The sequence below is a fragment of the Camelina sativa genome, chromosome 9 (genome assembly GCF_000633955.1).
Source record: "Camelina sativa cultivar DH55 chromosome 9, Cs, whole genome shotgun sequence".
In the NCBI taxonomy this organism is placed as follows: Eukaryota; Viridiplantae; Streptophyta; class Magnoliopsida; order Brassicales; family Brassicaceae; genus Camelina; species Camelina sativa.
This window is the reverse complement of record NC_025693.1, coordinates 17,572,748-17,597,674: the sequence shown is the minus strand read 5'-3', so window position 1 is coordinate 17,597,674 and position 24,927 is coordinate 17,572,748. Positions and strand designations below refer to the sequence as shown.

General features: G+C 34.7%; 3 protein-coding genes and 1 long non-coding RNA gene across 4 annotated transcripts; 1 reads left to right on the top strand and 3 right to left on the bottom strand.

Moving 5' to 3' along the window:
• On the bottom strand, positions 6,505-7,572 carry LOC104711235 (transcription factor PRE4). The gene is made up of 2 exons (XM_010427916.2): positions 7,277-7,572; positions 6,505-6,802 (listed from the first exon to the last, which is right to left on the bottom strand). The coding sequence occupies exons 1-2, from the start codon at positions 7,406-7,408 to the stop codon at positions 6,653-6,655; spliced, it is 282 nt and encodes a 93-aa protein (XP_010426218.1). The 5' UTR covers positions 7,409-7,572; the 3' UTR covers positions 6,505-6,652.
• Positions 11,255-12,226, bottom strand: LOC109126582. The gene is made up of 2 exons (XR_002033470.1): positions 12,098-12,226; positions 11,255-11,655 (listed from the first exon to the last, which is right to left on the bottom strand). It is a non-coding gene; the product is annotated as an uncharacterized LOC109126582 (long non-coding RNA).
• Positions 17,001-20,057, top strand: LOC104711234 (RINT1-like protein MAG2). The gene is made up of 4 exons (XM_010427915.2): positions 17,001-17,350; positions 17,493-17,600; positions 17,769-17,869; positions 17,961-20,057. Exons 1-4 carry the CDS (start codon positions 17,053-17,055, stop codon positions 19,839-19,841), a joined length of 2,388 nt encoding a protein of 795 aa, XP_010426217.1. The 5' UTR covers positions 17,001-17,052; the 3' UTR covers positions 19,842-20,057.
• LOC104711233 (microtubule-associated protein RP/EB family member 1A) lies at positions 20,116-22,632 on the bottom strand. Its single transcript, XM_010427914.2, has 8 exons — positions 22,333-22,632; positions 21,791-21,859; positions 21,618-21,704; positions 21,403-21,509; positions 21,163-21,305; positions 21,037-21,083; positions 20,789-20,902; positions 20,116-20,562 (listed from the first exon to the last, which is right to left on the bottom strand). The coding sequence occupies exons 1-8, from the start codon at positions 22,438-22,440 to the stop codon at positions 20,374-20,376; spliced, it is 864 nt and encodes a 287-aa protein (XP_010426216.1). The 5' UTR covers positions 22,441-22,632; the 3' UTR covers positions 20,116-20,373.

Below are 24,927 nucleotides of genomic sequence, written 5' to 3'. Positions count from 1 at the left end.
GCATGATAAAAATAAGCTAAGGAGAGACAAAATATAGACATATCACAGATCGTGGCTTTTTGGCACTCTGTCTGAAGAAGTCCTCGGGTACGTTCATAATCTCACTACCTCTAGAGACGTCTGGATTTCTTTAGCTGAGAACTTCAATAAGAGTAGCATTGCTAGGGAATTTGCTCTTCGCCGTAGTCTATGGGTTCTAGAGAAAAAAGACATGTCTTTCGCTGCGTATTGTCGAGAGTTTATAGCTATTTGTGATGCCTTGAGTTCTATTGGCAAGCCAATAGATGAATCCTTAAAGATTTTTGGGTTCTTAAATGGTTTGGGGCGTGATTATGATCCGATTGCCACTGTCGTTCAAAGCTCCTTGAGCAAGGCCTCTCCGCCAAGCTTCGGTGATGTGGTTTCAGAAGTTGAGAGCTTTGACAACAAGCTTTAGTCTTACACGGTTCCAGAGGCTGTTACCCCACATCTTGCGTTTCATGTTCAACAAAATGGCTATGGAAATCAGTCGAGGGGAGGTTATCGTGGCAGAGGTCGATCTTCAGGCCAAAACAGAGGACGTGGAGGTTACTCTTCTCGTGGCAGAGGGTTCTCACAGTATCAAACAGCTCCGCAGTCTTCTGGTGAACGTCCCATATGTCAGATTTGTGGTAAAACAGGACATCTCGCGTCTGATTGCTGGAATCGATTTGATCATAATTATCAAAGACCTGATGTTGCTCAAGTGTTTTCTTCTCTGCAAATCTCTGATGGAAGTGACTGGGTCACTGATTCTGGAGCCACGGCTCATGTCACTTCCTCGACCAATAATCTGCAGTCTGCTGCGACTTACACTGGGAATGACACAGTTCAGGTTGGAGATGGCACCTTCATACCTATCACTCATGTTGGATCCGCTACCATTGCAGGTAAAATCTCGCTAAAAGACGTTTTGGTATGCCCAGATATGCAAAAATCACTCATTTCTGTATCTAAACTGTGTGATGACTTGCCGTGTGCAGTTTGGTTTGATTCTAATAAAGTTTGTATTGTTGACATACCAACTCAGAAGGTGGTAGCAAAGGGTCCACGAAATAAAGGGTTATACACTTTGGAGAATCAAGAATTTGTAGCTTTATTTTCAAATCGACAGTGTACAGCCTCAGAAGATACTTGGCACCATAGGCTTGGACATGCAAATTCTCAGGTTCTCCAACATCTCAAGACCAGCAAGGAAGTTAGCATCAATAAGAGCAGAACAACCTCCATTTGTGAACCTTGCCAGATGGGGAAGAATAGTAGATTACAGTTTTTTGATTCAGATTCAAGAGTGTTTTGTCCCCTAGATCGAGTTCATTGTGATCTGTGGGGACCCTCTCTAGTTGTATCTCGACAAGGGTTTAAATATTATGCAGTTTTTGTGGATGAATACTCAAGGTTCACCTGGTTCTATCCTATGAAAGCAAAATCTGAATTTATCTCTATATTCAAGGTCTTTAAATCAATGGTTGAAAACCAATTCAAGACTAAGATAAAAACGTTTCAGAGTGATGGAGGAGGAGAGTTTACAAGCAATGCTCTCAAACAGTTTCTCTCAGAGAATGGGATAATTCATAGAATCTCATGTCCTTACACTCCCCAGCAGAATGGAATTGCTGAGAGAAAACATAGACATATAGTTGAGCTAGGACTAACTATGTTGTTTCATAGCCACACTCCTCTACATCACTGGGTTGAGGCTTTTTTCACAGCCAGCTTCATCACCAACCTTCTACCCTCGTCAATATTGAACAACTGCAGTCCGTTTGAGGTTCTATTCAATGAGAAACCTAACTATTCCATGTTGAGAGTCTTCGGTTCAGCCTGCTATCCGTGTCTTAGACCTATGGCTACTCATAAATTTGATCCGAGGTCACTGCAGTGTGTCTTTCTGGGCTACCATACTCAGTATAAGGGATATCAATGCTCATACCCTCCAACAGGTAGAGTTTACATCTCGAGGCATGTTATTTTTGATGAAAACTGCTTCCCCTTTCAACAACAATACAAACACCTGATTCCAACATACCAAACTCCTTTACTTCAAGCAGCATCACCAACTACATCACCTGACATAGCTCCGATTCAGTCTTTGGTCCACCCATCACGTGGAGTCACAACAACAACAGGTTCAGAATCTGAAAATACAATCACGAATGTTGATAAGACAGATAATATGCAGAGTGAAGAAGAATCAACAGGGGAAGACACTGACAGTTCAACTCTTGAAGAAGAAAATATTGAAAACCAAGAAGAAGAAAATCTTGACAATCAAGAAGATGAGCCACAAGAAATTAATGCTCATCCTATGACAACTCGAGGGAAAGCAGGAATTCATAAACCGAATCCAAGATATGTCCTTCTTACATCAAGATTTGTTCCTCGAGAACCAAAAAACATTACAGAAGCTCTAGCACATCCTGGATGGAATGATGCAGCCCATGACGAAATCAAAACAATACATATGCTTCACACTAGGGATTTGACTGAGCCTACGGAGGATATGAACATTCTGGGGTGCAAATGGGTCTTCAAAACCAAGCTTAGACATGATGGTTCGGTGGACAAGCTAAAAGCTCGTCTCGTTGCAAAGGGCTTTGATCAGGAGGAAGGTTTGGACTATCTGGAGACCTTCAGTCCAGTTGTAAGAACAGCAACAATTCGTATGGTGCTTGATGTTGTAGTTGCTAAGGATTGGGACATCAAACAGCTTGATGTTTCTAATGCTTTTCTTCATGGAGAATTGCAAGAACCTGTATTCATGCTTCAACCTCCTGGCTTCGTTGATAAAGAGAGACCTTCCCATGTTTGTCGACTCACAAAAGCTCTATACGGCCTAAAACAAGCTCCACGAGCTTGGTTTGACACTTTCAGCAAATATTTGATTGAATTTGGGTTCACTTGCTGCAAATCTGATCCATCTGTTCACTTATCACAGAAATGGTAAGTCCCTGGTTCTGCTCTTATACGTTGATGACATGCTTCTTACTAGAAGTGATAAGAGTTTAGTTGACACTCTGCTAGAATCTCTGAATAAAAGGTTTTCTATGAAAGATCTTGGAGCTCCCAGCTACTTCCTTGGTGTTGAAATCCAAAAATGCAAGGATGGATTCTTTCTTCATCAAACAGCTTATGCAAAAGACATTCTCTATCAGGCTGGTATGTCCGACTGTAATCCCATGCCAACACCACTGCCACAAAATCTTGACAAGATGAATACTGAACTCTTCTCTGAACCCACTTACTTTCGGAGTCTTGCGGGAAAGCTTCAATATCTCACAATCATGAGGCCTGACATTCAGTTTGCAGTCAATTTTGTGTGTCAACGAATGCATGAACCTACAATCTCTGACTTTGGTCTGCTCAAACGTATATTGCGATACATCAAAGGTACATTACAAATGGGGTTGTCCATAAAGAAGAGCTCTAATCTGTCTCTTTCAGCGTTTTGTGATAGTGATCACTCTGGTTGCAAAAAAACTCGTCGGTCCACATCAGGGTTCTGCATTCTTCTTGGTCCAAACCTGATCAGCTGGTCGGCTAGAAGACAAGAAACGGTCTCACACTCGTCTACTGAAGCAGAGTACAGGGCTCTAACTGATACGGCTCACGAAATAACCTGGCTATCATTCCTACTTCGTGATCTCAGGATATCCCAACAGTTTCCAACCTTGCTCCAATGTGATAATCTCTCTGCAGTATATCTCAGTACAAACCCTGCTCTTCACAAACGTTCAAAGCATTTTGACACTGATTTCCACTACATTCGGGAGCAAGTAGCATTGGGACACATTGAGACACAACACATCCCAGCTCAGTTTTAACTTGCAGATATCTTTACAAAATCTCTTCCCAGGCGTGAGTTTGAGAGTCTGCGACACAAACTTGTGGTGGGTGGAACACCAACACCAAGTTTGAGGGAGAATATAAGTGATACTTGTGAGCTGAGCCACAAAATGATCCAACAAGGAAGAAGCCCAATAAAGAAAGCTGGTCAAGGTCAACACTCTCAAGTCATGCCAAAAGCTGTACCTGCAATGCCTCTGCTACACAACCGTTTTAGCTCACTGCAAGATAAAGATGATGACTAGCTGATCACAGCTATAATGAGAGCTGTCACAGTGACTCATCAATTCTAGATTGTTCTCTTTGTTGTCTATATAAGACATTGTCCTCTTTGTGTAAAAACTATCTTGAAAGTATAATAAAGAAACAGAGTATTTCTTGAGTCCTTACTTTATTCTCACAATTAATATAAAGTAAGAATCCCGAAGAGAAAAAGAAAAAAAAAATCCCGAAGGGGCGAAGACAGTGTAGTTGGGGTTCATCTCTGCGTGCGGCGCTACCTGTTTTGGGAAAGTGCAAGTGCAACTAGTTTTAACTTTTAACATACGTACCAATCATGAGACCAAACTGCACTTGCAATAGTCAGGCGGACCGCGGATTGGTGTACCTGGAATGACCAATTACCCCCTTGACCAAACCGTTCGAGTGGGTTTTATTTTTTATTTTATTTTATATTGTTACCACTTACCAGAAATGGAAACCGTGGGGCTCAGCTCAGCAAATTTTATCCCTTTGGAAAAAATTCTTTCATACATTAAGCCGAAATTTTAAATTCTGATGAAGTGAACTCATTGACCCAAAAGACAAATATTAAGTAGCGGCCAACGAATGATAACATCCCACTCTTTTTTTACACTATTTTCATATATCTAATTAGTAGTAGTATATATATCTAAGTATGAAAAGTGTGTATCATATTCACTACTGCAATTATTCATCCCGTTAAATGGTTCATTTATTTACAGAACATTTGAGGGTCTAACGATCAACTTCGATTGCAGTAGTAAAAAATGTTGTCTAACAAGTTAACCCAATCGAGAGAGGTAACATGCAACATACAATACAATGTTCTTCTTAGACAGACATTCAAAATTTAATAAATGTTTTTGCTAGTAAAATGTGCTGAATTTGCAAATTGGTACAATGCCAATAACCTAACCAATTCCCAAAGCCCCATATATCAAGGTTTTTACAGATTGATATGTCTTTCATTTGCAAGTAGCCCAATTAAAATGGATGGGTTTTTGTCATTTGGTTTCGATTTGGTCGTCAGGCTTTTTCATAATATGTTGACAGTCATATATTCATATTAGGCGTAGTCAGAGACGTACCTAAAATTTATTAACATTTTGTTTTAGCCCTCTAAATGAAATGGCTCTCCATTTTCTCTCCATTTTTTCTTAAGGTAGTATAAATGGCTCTCAAATTGTATGTACATTTAAATCTCTAAAAACTATTTAAATTTTATTAGTGTTAGGTTTAAATCTTTTTGGATAATGTACGTACGTGGAAAGATCAACACTTTAGTTCTACTTTTTTCTTCTTCTTTTTTGCGCTGTTCTATTCTTCTTATTCATCAGATTTATTTCTTCTTATTTTGTTTTGCCGACGCTATTATTTTTTCTAACTTTATATAGGGAACTCCTTTATATATACCATAGGTCCATATCAAAATTAAATTTAGTAAAAATATGGGTTCCTATACTTTGCTTTGGAAGCACGACTGCACGACTATACAAAATATAGATTATTTATTTCAAGAATTCGACTGCCGACTGGTACATATATAGCTTCCTACTTGGTTTAATTTTTTTTTTTCGAATCAAAATTTTTACCTTAGGCTATAAAAGAAAAATACTTGCAAGGATCTGTCCTCTACGTAACCCAAAATTTCATAGCTAAACTGTTTTAACTTTTAATTAATAGATTATATATATATATATATAGAGTACATTATTGACTCCTCATTTATCCTTAAAAATACAATTTATATTAGTCGGCTTTTTTATTTATCAACTTTCCAGTTTATTTTAAATCTTTATTAATTAGCTTTTTCCTTTCTTTAAGCCACTAAACATTAAGTCTATTAATATATATATATATATATATATATATCCATTGTTAAACCCAGTGGCGGATCTAGGGGGGAAAATTGTTTAGGTCACTAATCATAGTTAGGTAATGAAATTTTTTTTTCCGGTAATAAATGACATGAAAATGAAATTAAAAACTGCTTTAAGAAGGAAAAATTGAAAAAAAATACTGCAGATAAGGGGAATCGAACCCATTCACCAAAGTGTAGTGTAAGGCATTTACAACCAAATGAACTAAGAGACATCATAGTAATCTAATGAACTGAATAATTTTTAAAAGTGAGTATAGGGCATGTGCCTTACCCATTCACTCTCTAGATCCGCCCCTGGTTAAACCAGTAAACATGAGCTTTTTACTGTAGTTACTTGTTAGCTATAGTCTATAGAATTAGTATATATATATATATATTTTGTCGATAGTCTCTAATTATTTTATTCACAAAAGGACAATTCCGACAAACTTGCGTTGCCTTTAAATAATGTGAACGTAAATCCAAACCACTTGTTTCTTTCAACAACTGACAAAACAAAACCCTAAATAAAATAAAATAAAAACATTACATAACAGAGAACACAAGCGCTAGAATGATCAACATTTTAAATACATTAAGAAGAGGAATTGATAAAAACTGAGAAAAAAATTTAAAAGGGAAAAGTTATATAAAACAAAAACATTAATGTGTATTGCACTAATTCTACTGCATAAGCAAACTTCGGATGAGTGCAGCTTGAGCTGAATCAGTTGATTCCAAAAGTTGAGACAATCTTTCACTAAGATCATCCACTTCTTTGCTCAAGTTCCTTATGTAACTGCATGTCTCTTGTAATACCCTCGATGCTGAAACCTGACATGTGACCAAAATGTGTTATCATATTGATAAGAAGAATAAGGATCTAATAAAATTTACAAGAAATTGTGAATCTATTTATTTTCTATTTGTTTTTGAAAAAAAAAACTCAGTACTTCTCACAAATTAAGTACTGTATCACATTCAAATTATGATTCAATGTATAGAAGCTTAAAAGTAAATTAATTAGAAGTCATCACGATATTTTAGAATTAATATATGTGTGGTTTTATTTTATATATATATATCAATTTGCTAGTTCAAAAGTTGTATATTCGCTTTTCTTGTCTGATTCTTAATACAATTGAAACTCTTAAGACTTTTAGTGTTAAGCTAGTTTGGTAGCAAAATTAGATAGAAGTAAGGAATTAGTGTTAGTTTTAGTTTGATCGATGGAGGAAAAATAATCATACAAGTAATGAAAAAACAAAAACATTGAAATGAAGAATTTTGATTAGATCAATAATGTACCTTTCCAGAGCGTCTGTTGTTACCAAGTTCGGGGAGAAGACGATGAAGCTGAAGGACAAGATCGTTGATTTGTTCTTCAGTGATCATGGGAGCTCCGGTTTGTGATCTTGACCGTGATTTTCGGTTAGACATTATGTAATATGATAATGGTAAAGTATATAGCTAGCTAGCTAGAGATTTTGTAGATCGTAAGGTTTCTAAACTTGTGAGTGTAAGTAAGTCTTTTGTATGTTGTTATTTTATAATATAAGAGTGAGAGCTAGCAAGAGAAAGATGAAGGAAGAGTATTTATAGAAGTGGAGGGGACTGCAACTGCATAGAATAAACATGAATGGTTTCAACTTGTGTTTATATAGAAGATTTTTACATCCATATTTTGGCTCCATGGAATCATTTAAATATTAAAAAATTAGTACAAGTTTCTTGTATCCTGTTTCCTAAACATTAAATTAATGGTAATTAATTACCTTCAAGCTTCAAGCTAGTGTAGTTAAATTATTCGGTATAGATTAAAACTATATTGTGATTCTCTATTTGGGTTTAGTAATATTATTCTCTTTCTCAACTTGAATATAGGCCTTGAACGAAGGTCTCCAAGATTTAGTGTTTGTTTAAGAGTAAACAGAATGACTACGCCGCCGCACTGTAAAAAAACCCTAATTAATCAAATTATCTTTAGTAAAATTACAAGTTTTTCATATAAAAAGCAGTCTAGATGGTAGCCTAGGTGCTAGGTTCTCAGTCGACACCTAAACAACCGTTTAGACCCCTGCATAAAATCACATAAATTTTGTTTTACTATATTTTTAATTACATATATTTAAATTTTAAAGCTTTACATCCATATATATAATTATAAGCTTTTATATAGTATTGATATAAATAAAATAAATTATTTTTTTCTTATTTTTTGTTTATAACTACATGAATTTTATCTATAATATCACATATATATAATGTTATATATGAAAAACACTTAAACTGCCTAAAATTGTTTATGTTTCAATTAAGCATTTTAGGCGTTAGGTGTTAGGTCACCGTCCAGTTAACACTTAGCGCTTTCTTAAACATTAGTTTTACTAGTGACCAAAATTCAGATAACAAGAGTTGAGTCATCCATATATCGTAGGAGGTTTACTAACATTTCGGAAATATGCATGGTACTGAATGATACTTATCGGCAAACTTGCATAATTTCTGGAATTTGTGAGGATAAAAAAACTTGGTACAGTATTCTATCTCTCATACATGCATAGTTGTTAACAAAATGGATTTTGTCGGATTTAAACACTGATAGTGACATATCGATGATATTATCACAAAAACATATTAGAACACAAATGATAATTTTTTAAGAACTATAAATTATATATAATTTGTATCAATACAATTAGATGACTAATTCACACTAATGTCGAGTTACCCAAGACCTATTTGGTTAAAAGTGTTTTTTACATCTAATGAATATCATGAAATAGATAACTTGCGTATAATCAACTAATTAGAGTGACTTACCTTCTATAATAAATAACCCATCAATATTTATATGGTTGCATACTTGATCAAGTACATATACTAATTATTGTGAGCATGTACAGACAAATTAACATACATATAATCATTTTGGTTTTAGTTTTATAGTGATGAGATTGTATATTTCAGTTAACATATATAATCATTTTCTATTATCTATTTTGGGTGTTCCTTAGTTTGTTCTTGGTCTTTCTTTCCTTCTTATTTTAATATCATGTCCATCAATCAGTTGATTAATTGAAAATTTGGAATAATCAATCAAATGTTCAATTTATAGATAGATTACTAGATTTTAACCCGCGGTACACCGCGGGACAATTTAAAAAAAAGTAATAACATTTTAATTTTTATTTGTTTTTTCTATTTAGTTTGTTTTGTTTAGCTAAATAATAATTTTGTTTGGATTGTCAATTATTAAAAAAATAATAGGGGAAATAAATACATAAATATGTAATTTATAAGCTATTGTCGGGTTAAGTCACAATTTTACCAATGATTTAATTGTTTTACAAAATTTTAGTTAAATTACCCTGATTTAATATGTCTAATATTCTTATATTAGTGGTATTGACTAAATAATTATATGAAGATTTAACCCGTGTTTCAAAACTGAATTAATAATATTTTATATTTATACTAATGTTAATTCAAACCGTCATGTTAATAACATGTCCTGCCATATAACAACAAACCGTCATATTAGTGGTTTAACCCGTGTTTCAAAACCGTCATATTAGTGGTTTTGGTTGTGGGCATTGTGTTTCGTTTGTGAAGTTAATATTTATACATGGAAAATGCTTGATGAGCAAGGAGTTTACAATCCGTAGCAATAAAAGAGAGATTTTAGTGTTTTCCTATTTGAGTTGATAACATTATCGCATAATAATATTTAGTTTCTTAACGCGATATATACTATATTAAATGTATTTCTTGATGCTAAAGTTAAATATACCCGATAATTGAGTTTATAAAGTTGGGTTCTCGTTTTTATGAACTTTATTAACGTTATAATAATTATTGCGATTGTAATCATTTGTTACTCAAATTCGGCTATGTCATTTAAATTTAAGAGATCATACAGTCTCTAAAAATCTATTAAAACAGGTTTGGAGTTTTTTATGGGATTAAAATTTAATGCGTAGAGTTGTTTTTGGAAAAATCGAAATGTATAGATATTGTCAAGCTATTTATGGCAATAAACGTATCAAATTAGGTCAATTTAAATAGTTCCATTAATTGAGTTTCTACGAAATGTTATTTTAGGAAAATCGTCAGGGGTTATGTTGTAAATAAAACAAATTAAATAAGCAAAACTTAAAGGGCGTAAACCAAAATGTACTTCAAAATGTTAATATAGATGTAATATTTTGTTTGTCAAAGTCCCTTGATTTACATTCAACTATCATAAAGATGTATTAAAATAAGTTTTGAGCATTTAATCTTGATCTCTTAAATGATAGTGTCATATATGCTGGGTATGACAATAAGCGTAAATAAATTTGATCAATTAATATAGTTCCATTAATTGAGTTAAGTAGAAATGTTATTTTAGGAAAATCTGTAGGGTTAATTAAGTAGAAATGTTATTTTAAGAAAATCTGTAGGGGTTAATTAAGTAGAAATGTTATTTTAGGAAAATCTGTAGGGGTTAATGTTGAAAAAACAAATTAAATAAGATAAACTTGAAGGGCATAAACCAAAATGTACTTAAAAAATGTTAATAGAGATTAGTAATACAAATTCAAATGTTTGTCTGAGGATACGTAATCAAATTAAATCATATGGTTATGGTACCCCATCTCTCTTCCCAACATAATATATTTGTCTTTCCATCAAATAATAATACTCATTCTATGTGCTCCAAAATCTTTCGTTTTTTTCTTTCCATAATTAAGGAAAATGTGAGAGATAAATAACTCTTAATAATATTATTTAATTCAGTAAAAGAAAATGTAAATCCTCAAATTTCTATATATAAAAAAACACGTCTCGAGTAGAAACATTCTCTTTAACTTTTGTTCTAATAGACGAATGAATTAAGTATCAATACAATTCGGTTAGATAAAAACTTTAAAGTTTAGAATCTTTAGATAACACAAATTACACTGAACTTTTACATGTATAACTACTAAGATGCATTTTGTCCAACAAGTTTTTTCATTTATTCAATAATCTAAACAATTACAAAGTAGAAAGCTATAAACTGACAAATCTGAATAGTAAACATTAGAGCATTTGCATCGGTGTCCTTCAATATTTGGTCCTTCAATTATTTTAATCTTATTTTGAGAATTTTTTAAATTTGGTATGAGCATTGGTGTCCTTTAAATAAATAAGTAAAAATAGTACCATTCATAATGACCTATCTCTCAACTACCTAAATCTAATCACAATTTAAGACATTACACAGCTTACACAACTACAGAACTACACAGCTACAAAGCATAGTACAAAATATTTACGGTTTTACTATATAAGTTTAATCACAACTAAATTATACGGTTTGATCACAACTATATAAGTTTTGATCACAACTAAATTACGATTTTAAATAGATCACTATTACACGCAAAGCAATGAATGAGCAAAACTCTACACCAACCAAAGCAATTTATGATCAAGACAAATTTAATTGTGATCAAACTTATATAGTAAAACCTATCATATAAATTTTTTTACCGAGACAAATACAAAGCATTCTCGACTATTAAACAACCAAAGCATTAATAGAAATAAAGCATTCTCGACTATTAAACAACCAAAACAACCAAAGTATTTACCTCTGACTCAATGATTCTCAACTGCTTCTGTGATTTCCCGTGTTGTGTTGCTGTCTTCAAGTGACCCTGAGGAAACTCATGACCACCAAACAATATGCAAGGTATAGTCAGTTTTACTTAAAAGAATCAACAAAATCCAAACAAAATAACAACAATCTTAGAGACAAAAGCTTCCGGGTGCATTGACAAAATAACAAAGCTTCCTACTCATTCACTCATCCAGCGTAAACTATTATCGACAACAATCGAACCATATACTAAACAATCGAAGACCAGACCTACCGAATCAGAGAAAAAATTGAAAATACATCAAAATTAAATCCAAAACCCTAAACTAATCACAGAACCCTAAATCGAGATCAGGATAAAAAATCGAAACCCAGAACCCTAATTCGAACTCTAATAACAAATCACAGACTATGTCGAAAACCCTAAATCGAGAAAGAAGTTCGAATCCCAGAAAGAATATATCAAACCCTAAATTCGCTAACGGTGTTGGAAAACTTACCTCCTTTCACTTCGAAACCGGGGGATAATCTTCTAGATGATACCGCGGATGGATTCGTCTGACGAAATTAACGGTTCGTTTCGCCGGCAAAACGAGTCGCCGTCGAGAGAGATAGAGAGAAGAGAGAGAGAGTCGTAGAAAAAAAAAATGATATTGATCCTTTGATTTTTTCGTATCCCCTACCCAAAAAACAAAATGCTCTCACAGCCTGCCACGTGTAACGACGGACGGAGTAAACAAAGTCCCCTACGAAAAAACGTTCCTTCTATAAATATCACATTTCGATTTAAATTAAATCGTTTTATTATGAAGGACGGTCGATTAATACGCCGCTGCAGATGCTCTTACAACAAGCGAAAGGTAAGGACACAAACTTCACTAAGCTTGATAAATCGTTTGGAGAGTTGTCGAAACAACCTAACATGCGTAAACCCGTGATAAAAGCATGTAATCTTTGAATCGTTTTCTTCAATTGACATAAGATTAATTAGTCAGTGAAGTTTGTGTCTTTAGCATGTGACTTTGAAAACATATTCGACATAGAAATTGAAGAAAGTGTACCTTCTTGAGAAGAGGTAATTAAGTGCGATAAGATTTTTCTCTTTAAAAGGGAGGATAATGAAAATGATCTTCCCTGGCCTCGACTTGAAGAAAATTGAAATGGAGGCGATGCGTCTCGGTGCACCAGACTTGATTGGAGAAGCATTAGTTCAATAAATTTTAAGAAAAAAAAATATAGTATTAAGATGTATTCAAAATCACTAATAATTGAGTTATATATCACTGATTAGAACATATGATGAATATTACAAAAAAAAACATACGTAGATATCAACAAAATAAAATAACCTGTGTAAAACTAAAGAGAAAAACCATTACTAAGATAATTTAGAAAAATAGAAAACTAGAATCTGATTTACAGGACTGGACTTCCTGTAACTACAAAACTCTTCAACTATTAGCTGTAACTTTTGACAATTGAAACAGAAAAGCATCATATATTCGGTAAAATTTGCACGTATAATTTAAAATAAAATGTAAAATTTAGGTCCCAATTAAATTGTTAATATATATATATATTGATCTTATGAGTCTTAAAAAAAAATTCTTGTCAAAAGAATATTTTTTTTTCTTTTATAATGGTAGATAACTTATTTTCGAGTTCTAAGACATGGATTTGCCACCACAAAAATTACAAAAGATCATTCATCATAATCTGCAATAGTATTATATCATCAAAACAGTCGATTGGTCAAATAATAGAAAACTGCTATTAAGAAAAATGGTGATAGCTAGTACTCCATCATTATTCATTGTCGATAATTTTGTGTTTTTCCGAAAGTTTTTGCTCCATGAACAACTAACGAGTAGGCGGAGTTACGTTCGTAGATCGATTAACCATAAATATACACGACAATATACCTTTTCCAATTGTTAGTAATTTTAAATTCAGTATTATGAATCTTCACATCAAATGAGAAACAAAAAAAAACCACATGGACTCATTAAGTCATAAAATTATCAGCGTATCATTAACCGATAAAATATGTTAAATTGTTTGGGTAATAATTAATTTAAATTTAATATATTAGTACACATAAATTTAGAAAATAAACAGACAACTCCTCTTTTGACAGGTCAAAGCAAGCACATCTTACAACTTGTGGTATTATTATTATTTTCCTTGCAACTTGTGGTGTTAAATATGGTAAAATGAGTACTTTCAAATATTTGAATATTTGGTTAATAATAATCTTAAGTTTTTAACAATCCGAGGATTAAAAATAACTATTGTATACTTCCAAATAAAGAATATTTGTGATTAATTAACTAATATGTGGGTACTATTGCATGGTCAGCTTGGATCTCGGAGCACATGATTTTCTCGGAATATACAGCGAAGAATCACGATGTACTCTGTTAATTTGGTTTTTATATTATTATTTTTTCCTAATTTTGACTATTTTTTAAATATATTTCAAGAATCACATTATTATTGTTTAATGTACTGTATATGCCCTCAAGAATTCTGAACTCTACTTCATCTTCTCACACTATGAATTAACTCTGAAATATTGTTGCTTTCTTTTTCATTCCAAGAAAATAATTTGTGATTAAAAAAATCTAGTTTCTTTTAAAAATTTTGTCAAGTTTAAGATGTATTTTCTTTTCTTACATTCAACCAAATTAGATGTTGTACACAGGAAAATTTAGTCCAAAAAATCTTGTACATTTAGAATTATACATCTACTTATTTGGTTCATTTTTGGACACAATTATATTAGAACTTTTAGACAACATATAAAATTCTGAAAGCAAAAAACCAAATAATAATCAGTTTATTTTTACCACTCTACCTTTTCATTTAAATCAGTCGATCGAATTGGCCTGGGGAGAAACTGATCGACATCGTTAAATCATATCTAAACGAACAGGAAAGTAACATATAAAAATATTTTGGAAGTTTTGAGAAACCCAAGTTGAGGGAGTCTTTAAAATAGTGATATAACTTTATATTAGATTTTAGTTCAACAGAATTCCAAGAAAGATTACGGAGATCTCTTTGCCATATGGTTTCTGTCTGAATTATTCGCTTCTATGCAATTTTGTATTTGATTCAGACGAAAATATTTATCATATAAGACATGTATATATATACAAAAATATGTACTAGACCTAATGGCTAAATATTTTGCCATATGGCTACACACTTTCATAATTAAAAAAAGAACACGAGATTCATTATTTGTTTAAGCATATTAATACACAGGTACGCGTGTACGACACACTCATGCATGCAAAATTGCAAATACTAATCCTAAGCTTGCCGGAGCAATGACATTTTAGTTTTCCATCGATGTACTTTACACATAAGGAGACTAGGTAATAAATGCATAACTTTTTTTTTGTTTTTGTCAAAACACTTTGCTTCATTGAATAATATAAGAACCAGTATAAGTACAGAGAAGAAGCAAGAGCTAAAGTTGAAACATTACAAAGCAGACATTCCCCGATGCTAAAAAGTGACAAAAAGAGTTCATATAACCCAAAAGAGCGATGAACCAACAGCTTCGAAGCCTATTGGCACATGTGAGATCATGGTACATCGAGAGAATATTCTTGAGAGCTTCAAAGGACAGGTTAGTGGTCACGGTCATCTGACACTGTGACGTTTAAAAGAGAGTCAATGTATTGGTGTCCACCGGGGCGATAGGAACCCACAGTAACAGGACAGCAAAAAATCCATAGACTATGTTGATGTAGTCAGTTAAGGGTTGTTTTGATACCAAAAACATAAAGGCTGGATCACATCAAGAAATTGCAAAAGGTACTGTTTGGTATAGGATTCGTGTGATGGAGATGGTTGGGAGACGATACTTGAAATCATCATGTGGTCAGTTTAGCTGGTAGTCGTCCGTTGAATAAATGTATAACTAGACCCAAAAAATATTAGTTAAGAAGTGTAGCATTTGTACATCTGCAATTTCTTGATTTATTAAAGATTCAAAGAGAAACACAAAGTGTTTTTGGTTACCCTAGATAATATTAAATTAAAGTGGACAATTAAGTGGTTAGCATGATATATGTCATGATAATTGTACGGGAACTCTTTGCAGTTAGCTGGAGAATCTTCATAAAGTCTCCCAAATATGGACTACATAAATTTTTTCCTTTTAGTCTGAGTGGAGAGAATATTCTCCATAGAAAACATTTGAATAAAAATATATATTCTCTGTTTTCCAAAAGAGAAAAAAACAGTTACCTTTTTTCGTATTGCGGATTCTTGGAGAAAACATTAGACAGCTTATGGGAAGATTCTTTAAAACTAATGACAAACGTCATATCGACAAAAACACATACACGATTTCATTGGACAATATGTTTAAAGTGAGCAAGGCAGAACAAGCAACGGTTAACACCTTGGATGAGTCGATCTTTCTCCTTATTCTTTTTTGTATCGCACGTACTCGTGTTCTACGTCGTTGACAACTCAGTATTCTCGAGCTATCGGTGTATCGATGAAACCCGTCATTGCCGTTTGACAGCATGTAGATGTCGATGGATTGATTGTTCTACATGATGTGGCCGTGATATTAGCAGTTTGACAAGAGCAATACGAGAGCATTTAACGTTTAAGGTTTGATATGAAGTGGCTTGATCTCCTAGGGAAAATGGTCAAAAATCAACCTCAACTATTTACTGAACGTTTTTTATACCTAAACTTTAACATTCTGCAGGATGTTATTTAAATAACAACCTCAACTGTATTAAAATTCAAATTTGCTACATGAACTATATGAAATATTGTCAATTTCAACATTTGCTCGAATCGTGTTAAGTCAGAGTTTAATGGTGCTAAATCAGATGACCTGTGGCGTCCACGTGACACTAGAACTTACCAAAACTAAGTCGTTTTGGTCATTTTTAGGTGTGTTGAGGCAAGAAACAGAGCGTTTGACAAAGAATGGGGTATTGAAGTCCGTTTTCAGATGTGTTGTGAGACTTCATTTTTGATTATTTCTTGCCACAATACATCCAACGTAGTTTTGGTAAGTCCTAGTACTACGTAGATGTCACGGATCGTCTGACTCAACAACGTTAAATTCTGACTTAATATTGTTCGTACAAACGTTGAATTTGACAATATTTTATATAGTTTAGGTAGCAAATTTGAATTTTAATACAATTCAAATTGTTATTTGCAGGATGTTAAAGTTTAGGTATGAAAAAGCTTTTGGCAAATAATTGAGATTAATTTTGGCTGTTTTCCTGATCTCCAGTGGATAAAACAATTTATTTGAAAATTAAAACAGTCCGTTAATGGGCTAAAAATAAGGCCCATTATCCGTGTTACCAAAACTCGCAACTCGTTAACACTCCGAGTCAATGACTCAGTATCTTTCTTCGTCTTCTCATTGTTCTTTGATGAAATTGAAGCCAACGACGAACCACGAATGGACGCGATCAAACCACTTCCTCAAGTCTCGAGCTTCTCCGCTTCGGTATTTAGCTACCTAGATGACAGGTTCAGAGACGCCGGAGATCTCTCACATTCTCCGGGTCTGGTTTCCGAGTTACAGACCGAGATTTCCGAATTGGATCAGAGATTGGCCGTATTAAATCGCCAGCTAGAGTCAGGTCTCGCTTCTTACGCTTCGTTTTCAGATCGCGTCGGTGGTCTATTTGTCGAGGTTAATGCAAAATTGGCTCATCTCTCTTCTTCTTCTACCTACGTTCCGCGTTCCCCGTCAGGTTCGTATGATTTCATCATCTGTAGAAACATCGAAATGCAGATTATGATCGTGAAATGTTGAAGTCAAATATGAATATTTGATCTCTGGTGGTGGTTGATTTTTCGCAATGTTGAGAATTGTTGTCTGTTTGATTCATTTAGATGGCGGAAATGAGAAGGAGGAGACGACGACGGAGCATGTAGCTGGAGAGGAGCTTCCTTCATTAGCAAAGGAAGTAGCACAAGTTGAGTCTGTGCGGGCTTATGTTGGTACGTTGGCTTTTCATTTGGTGTTAAAGGCGTTTTGTGTTGTGAAATCGTCAGATAGTTTCTGAGAAACAATAGCTTTAGGTTGTGATTTGGTGTTTTTTTCGATGTATTTATCAAGATTAGTTTTTAGTTACGTTCAACGTTTCAAGATGGTTCTTTATGTTTCAGAGACTGCACTAAAACTTGATACTCTAGTGGGTGATATTGAGGATGCTGTGATGTCTTCTATGAATAAAAACTTGAGAACATCACGGTCAAGTGGTTTTGAAGTAAGCACACTGTCTTTTACCTTGAGTATTATGTATCAAACTTTAGACCGTAGGTGTGGATCAAATGTTCTGGACTTTTTACTGATTTCAGGAAGTGCGTCTACATGCTATCAAAACGCTTAAAACTACTGAAGATATATTGAGTTCCGTGGCAAGGAGACATCCTCGGTGGGCACGTCTTGTTTCTGCTGTTGATCACCGAGTAGATAGAGCTTTAGCCATGATGCGACCTCAAGCAATTTCTGATTATAGAGCCTTGCTTTCGTCTCTTGGATGGCCACCTCAGTTTTCTACGCTAACTTCAGCTTCGAAGTCAGAAGATGTCCATAATCCGCTTTTCACCATGGAAGGGAGCCTTAAAAGTCAATACTGTGGAAATTTTCATGCCCTGTGCAGCCTGCAGGGGTTGCAGTTGCAAAGAAAGTCACGGCAGCTTGGGAGCCATAAGGGAGAAAATGTTCTTTTCCACCAGCCACTCTGGGCTATTGAGGAGCTGGTCAACCCTCTGACAGTTGCATCGCAGCGACATTTTACAAAGTGGAGTGAAAAGCCTGAGTTCATTTTTGAACTTGTGTTTAAAATCACAAAGGACTATGTCGATTCTATGGATGAGTTGTTACAACCGCTCGTTGATGAAGCAAAATTAGCTGGGTACAGTTGCCGAGAAGAGTGGGTTTCGGCTATGGTTATCTCACTGTCTTTGTACTTAGTGAAAGAGATATTCCCTACATATGTTGGTCAGCTAAGCGAAGCAACTGAATCTGATCTTCGTTCTGAGGCCAAGGTTTCATGGCTCCATCTCATTGACCTGATGATCTCTTTTGATAAGCGAGTTCAGTCTCTGGTATCACAATCAGGAATTCTTTCCCTTCAAGAAGATGGGAATCTTTTGAGAATTTCGTCTCTCTCAGTGTTCTGTGACAGACCTGATTGGCTGGATTTATGGGCAGAGATAGAGTTAGATGAGAGGCTCGTCAAATTCAAGGCAGAGATTGATTACGACAGAAATTGGACTGTGAAGGTCCAAGACGAACTCATCTCCACTTCCAATGTTTACAGACCACCAATTATATCAAGCATCTTTCTGCAGCACTTGTCATCAATTATTGAACGATCCAAATCAGTGCCCGCCATTTACTTGAGGGCAAGGTTCCTGAGACTGGCAGCGGCACCAACAATTCAGAAGTTCTTGGATTGCGTCCTTCTCAGGTGCCAAGAAGCCGAAGGACTAACTGCATTAACCGAGAATAATGATCTAGTTAAGGTCTCAAACTCTATAAATGCTGGTCACTATATTGAATCTGTCTTAGAAGAATGGAGTGAGGATGTTTTTTTCCTTGAAATGGGAACTGGACAGCACGATCCACAGGAAGTTCCAGGACTGGAGAACTTTACGGAACCATCAGAAGGTATTTTCGGAGACGAATTTGAGAAGCTGAAGAAGTTCCGACTTGAGTGGATCAACAAGTTGTCTGTGGTGGTCTTGAGGGGTTTTGATGCACGAACTCGAGACTACATTAAAAACAGAAAGCAATGGCAGGAGAAGAAAGACAAAGAATGGACGGTGTCAAGGACACTAGTTGGGGCTCTGGACTACTTGCAAGGGAAAACGTCTATAGTAGAAGAAAATCTAAACAAAGCAGACTTTACAGCTATGTGGAGGAGTCTAGCGTCAGAGATAGACAGGTTGTTCTTCAACAGCATCTTGATGGCGAATGTGAAGTTTTCTAATGATGGAGTCGAAAGGTTTAAAGAAGACATGGAGGTTCTATATGGGGTTTTCAGGGCATGGTGCGTTAGACCGGAAGGTTTCTTCCCTAAACTTAGCGAGGGGCTTATGCTTCTGAAGATGGAAGAGAAGCAAGTGAAGGACGGTCTGAGTAGAGGCGCTAAGTGGTTACGCGAGAACGGAGTTCGGTATTTGAGTGAAGCCGAAGCAAAGAAGGTAGCTAAGAGTAGAGTGTTCTCTTAGTTAGACCTCTTTCAGCAAATCAATATCTCACTGATGTCCTGGGAGAGTCAGACTAGGAAGGTACATGCATATGTTTTGAATAGACTCGCACAAATACGGATAGGTGGGATCATTTCATTTATTCGTGGATTAAAGTATATCTCTCAACTTTGGATTTTTTTTAATTCAATTGTACTAACCAGCCTTAAATCTGATTCGTCTTGGTTTGACCTTCTTTACCTTAATGGCTTAATAATTCAACAAAGAAACAAAATAAAAGAATGCTCAGTTCGACACTTTAAAGCTTCTCACTTTGAGTCAAAGTAAATGTTTAAAAACAAGAAAAAGCCTCTTGAATACACAACTAAGTCTCATTGTTCTCAAACTAAGCTTTCTAATAGAAGCTCATTCATCTTCAAGTTTCAGTAAGTTCTCTTTTAAGACTTTTAACAAAGGAAACTTTGAAGAGAAGGCCACGGCCAGCCATTGTTCGTCACTCTGGAACAATTCGATCCAGAAATTTCTTCTACTTAGGATTGTTATTAGTCAGAGCTTAGGCTTGAGTCTTTTCTTCTTCTTCTTCTTCTTCTTCTTGTTCTCCGTTTCCTTCCTCTTCAGCTTCAGCTTCAGCTTCAGCTGCAGCTTCAACTCCTAGGGACTGGTTTAAGTACTCTTGAGCGTCTTCTAGTACAGATTCATTTGCATCGGTTGCATACAGTATCTTCTTCACTGCTACCACTATCTGCATTCCAAGGAAGCATAAATCAGTTTCAAACATAATGATCTTCACAAATATGGGGTATATATGACGGGAAGCATTAAATGTGCTCGCTGGTAAATCTGGTTGTGCAATGAGGAGTTCATTGTTAAGAGCTCTTTATTTTCCTCTTGATTCTAATCGATATATGATACATAATTACATACTGAAAAAATTTAAAAAAAGGAACAGGCTTGACGGAAACGCTTACCGGAAGATCATCTAGTTCAGGAGTTTGGCAGAGTATCTCAACATCCCGGAGCTTGGAGAAGTAAAAGTCTCTTTCCTTTTCCAAGAGATCAGTAGAGATCTTGAGATCTGCAAGCTGTATTGTAGAAGATGAAAAAGGGTTATCTATGACATATAATGGACGTTTTATCCATTAGAGGAAAGGTGAAACTAAGTAGAAAGCTTATACAGTAGTACTGTAACAGTACTAAGAGCGATAGAATCGTGTACCTCCTTTGACAAAGCCTGCACTTCAGCTGCTTTTGCTAGCTTGGGCCCTGAAAAATACGATCCCAACGATGTTTAGAATGATACGTTATTGTTTCAAAAGTAAAACCTGCTGTTTAAGAGGCAAACCTGAGGCTTTGGTAAGACCAACCGAACTGGAATTGGATGGAGGATGATTATTGTTAGTTTGCAGGGACTTTGGAATCTTGTTAACTCCCTTGACACTCCTCTCTTTACCACCTCTTGATCTTCGTTCCACCGGATTATAGTTCCTATAAGAGACCATCGGTTTTAGAAGCTTAATCATTTGGGAAACAAAGGAAGGGTAACAAATCCAAAAAAAAAATCTGACAGATTGAAACCCCATACTCATTCATAATGCCACCATTAATGGAATCACAGAAACGCTTCAGCCATTGCAGAAACTCCAAGTTATCCAACGGTCGGCCTTTGACAAGCCTGTTAATTTCCAATGGCTGAGGTAATTTCTCAGTAAGACAAAAACAAGGTGAGTAAAAAAATATACACATTCACAGATACACAGGTACTTCAGGAAAGCAAAAGAGATGCTCGATTTGATTTACCTTTGTAATTTTCAGCTTGTTGAACACATCTTGCAGGACCTTGTAGTTTTGTATCATGTCGTACTCGTTCTTTGCATCAAAGTTAACCTTGCAGAGAAAAATGTAAGATAATATTAAGCCACCAAGAAGCAAATAAACCTTAAGCTTGATAGATATAAAAAGTAAATATCCACCTTGTGCATTGGGACAACTCCTGGAAAGGTCATATCAAGCATCTGACATTGCACAGCACCAGATGCAGCCTAAACAAAAACCCAGAAAATTATACTTAGATTAAAAAGACAACAGTTGTGACATGAAGTTTCATTCAAGAACAGTTAGTTCAATACAAAACTAGTAGGACTCTTTTAGATCTCATCACAGCAAACAACAGTGAATCTATAAGGCATTGCAACTTTTTAACACTCAAAACAAGAATAAAATTGTACAATGCCAAAGAAGCCTAAAGCATCATCTCACTCTCATAAGACTCAAAACAACTAACTTAAACCCGAAATCTCACTACCATCATCCTCCAATTGAAACACACAAATCTGCATTTTCTTTTCCAAATTCCAGAAAAAAAAAACCCTCTAAATCCACAATTATCACAGCAAACGAAACAAATCAACACTACACTACCATAGACGAATTAAGAGAAAGCCACACATGCAGCAGATAAATATACAAACAACACACAAATCCAACAACAAGAGAGAGAGAGATAAGTATATACCTCTTCGACGCGAGAGAGATTGAGGTGAAGACGATCATTAATCCAAGTGAGAATCTCGTTTCTTCCGACGAAGTAAGCACTATCCATCATTCCAATGTTCGTCGCCATTTCGAGTTTTTTTTTTTTTCTTTGGAAACGACGGCGATAGAAGAAGAATCGAGTATTGATGAATAATCGAGAACTGAGGTTATTGTATTTTTTTGATTTTGGATCTGTTTCGATTTTGAAAGGTTGTGAGAGAAAGAGAGAGAGAGAGAGAGAGAGAGAGAGAGAGAGAGAGAGAACTGAAAAGTGAAAAAGGAGGAAGAGAGGAGGAAACGGCTGGCAGCGGCAACTGTAAAGTTGGCCAATTTTTTTTAATTTTTAATTTTTAGTTTTATTTGTTTAATCTGTTTCTGTGTGTGGTTGTGAATTTGATTTGTGAATTTCTTTTGTAGGAAAAAAATAATGCTCATATATGAGAAACAAATTTTGATAGATATTTTTGAGGATTTTTGGATGATTTTGTAATGATTTTTAAACCCGTAAACGATTTCTGTTTACTAAAAATCTAATGTACTTTTTTTTTTTTTTTTAATACTCCAACAAAGATTATGAGGTTTGAGATAAATTAAAAAAAAATAATAACAATAAAATTTTTGGTTGAAAAAATAATATGAAGTTTGCTAGTTTAAAGGTCCTACAAATTTTGAGAACAGTGAATCCAAAACAAATTCATAAATGTTGAGCCATAATTTCTTAGGTTGTCAAACAATGAAATTTTAGTTTCATAAATTTTCAAATTGGTAAAACTCTTTTTTACCAATTAATAGTGTCATGGTTTCAGATCACTAAACCAAAGTAGCAACCATCTTTTTTTTCTAGTTAACATTGTTGAAATCAAATATTTATAATATAATTATTTAAATAGATTTTTTATGTAAACATATTTAATATAGGTAAACTAATTTTGCCTAAGCGGTTTCTCTCTCTCTCAGTCGATAACCCCAAAGCGACGGTTCAAGAAAGAAACTCACCGGTTGTCATAGTTTTTCCGGCCGGCGCCATTTCTCTGGCGTTGGTTCATTTCATCTTTGTCGCGGTTGGGTTTCTACTCAAACTCGCGTCTTCCTTCTCTCCTTCGGTGAGAGTATATTTCTGACCTTATTCAAGCCCCAACCCAAGAGTAATTGTGTCAGTTTCTTTCCATCTCCCATTGATGGTAGTCGTTTCATAACCGATATAAGGTTTCTTCCATCTTTTAGAATCCTTAGAAAAGAACAAATTAGGATATGGGATCCGGGAGTTAATGTTGGTGATTCTTTAGTTTCGGTTATGGGTTTGTGGCTGCATCAATTTGGCTATGGTTTTAATGGCATTTGGAAATTCAAGGAGGTTTTGATCGATTATAGACGACAATATATGATTATTGGTCAGATTTGGAATTTGAGGAATGCATCAACAATGTTTAGATGGGAACCTTTTGTCATGATCGGATCACAAGAAATTTGTTCTGTATTTGATGATGTTCATGTTACGTTGTTGGTCGAAGTTGCACAGGAGATGGGGACGACCCAATTTTCTCTCGTGGCAGTGATATTACATTTGCAAAGTCAAAAACTTGTGACTATTCAAATCCTTCGATGCTTGGGTGTTGTTGGTGATATTAATGGCCGAAATGTGGGATTAAATAAAAGACTATGTTCCTCCCTAGTGAGTTTTGGAGTTTTGCTGAAGTTTAGCCTGAAGCTTTTCTCAAAGGATATTACGGTGGAGATTACTACTATATTGAGGATGTTTGTGATTATGTTGAAGGAAACTACAGCGTCAAGATATGTAAGAAAGACTTTGGTACGGAAGCGTTGGTACCATTATGTCTATATTTGGGAGTTATGTTTGGACACATCGGGTTTACCGTTACGGTTCGCAAAAACAAAAAAATTCAGCCACAAGATGCTGCATGCTTATCGTAACAAAGAGAAATCAAATATGAAGTTGGACAATAACCGATTTTATGATTGGTTAGCGAGTAAGGCTACTCTTTGGAAAGCATCGTCAATCTCCCTTCTGCTGTATTTTTCTCAATGTATGGCACATACATGTGTATGTAAAAATATGTATGTAAAATGTGTATGTAAATTGTGTTACAGTAATTCTGTATAAGGTCGTTGTAATTATTTTTTGAAATTAATGGAAATCTGATTTGCCGAAAAAAAAAAATAGATTTTTTATTTTTATCACAATTTTGTTTACAACATTACATTGAAAATTTATTTGGTCATTGTCGTTGTCGTGATCGTGATATAATTTTACATTAAACTAAATATAATACTGAAAACTGATTTTGGTTATAGTCAAGCTAATGCAACTACAACATTGTTTTTTGTATGTATTGTTGCGCTTGTTATGTACACAATACACATGACAATGTTTTGTTAGATTATATATAGGTAAATATTAGAGAAATGATTTTTTTTGTCAACTGAGAAATGGTAATTTATAATGTGGTGGTGACATTTCGAGAAAAATAGATGGAGGTGAATAAAATACTTAATTATTTAAAAGTGTTTGAATTGAAGAAGTTGACAACAACAAAAAAAAAAAAAAAAAAAAAAA

Bases quoted from the DNA above. Each gene is read 5' to 3' on its own strand.
- LOC104711235 (XM_010427916.2), bottom strand. From the start codon at position 7,408: ATGTCTAACCGAAAATCACGGTCAAGATCACAAACCGGAGCTCCCATG. The intron at 6,803-7,276 runs GTACATTATTGA...GTCACATGTCAG, and splicing joins ACAACAGACGCTCTGGAAAG to GTTTCAGCATCGAGGGTATT.
- LOC104711234 (XM_010427915.2), top strand. From the start codon at position 17,053: ATGGACGCGATCAAACCACTTCCTCAAGTCTCGAGCTTCTCCGCTTCG. The intron at 17,351-17,492 runs GTTCGTATGATT...TGATTCATTTAG, and splicing joins CGTTCCGCGTTCCCCGTCAG to ATGGCGGAAATGAGAAGGAG. The intron at 17,870-17,960 runs GTAAGCACACTG...TACTGATTTCAG, and splicing joins CACGGTCAAGTGGTTTTGAA to GAAGTGCGTCTACATGCTAT.
- LOC104711233 (XM_010427914.2), bottom strand. From the start codon at position 22,440: ATGGCGACGAACATTGGAATGATGGATAGTGCTTACTTCGTCGGAAGA. The intron at 21,306-21,402 runs GTATGGGGTTTC...GGTCTCTTATAG, and splicing joins AATGGTGGCATTATGAATGA to GAACTATAATCCGGTGGAAC. The intron at 20,903-21,036 runs GTACACGATTCT...TCTACAATACAG, and splicing joins TGCAGGCTTTGTCAAAGGAG to CTTGCAGATCTCAAGATCTC.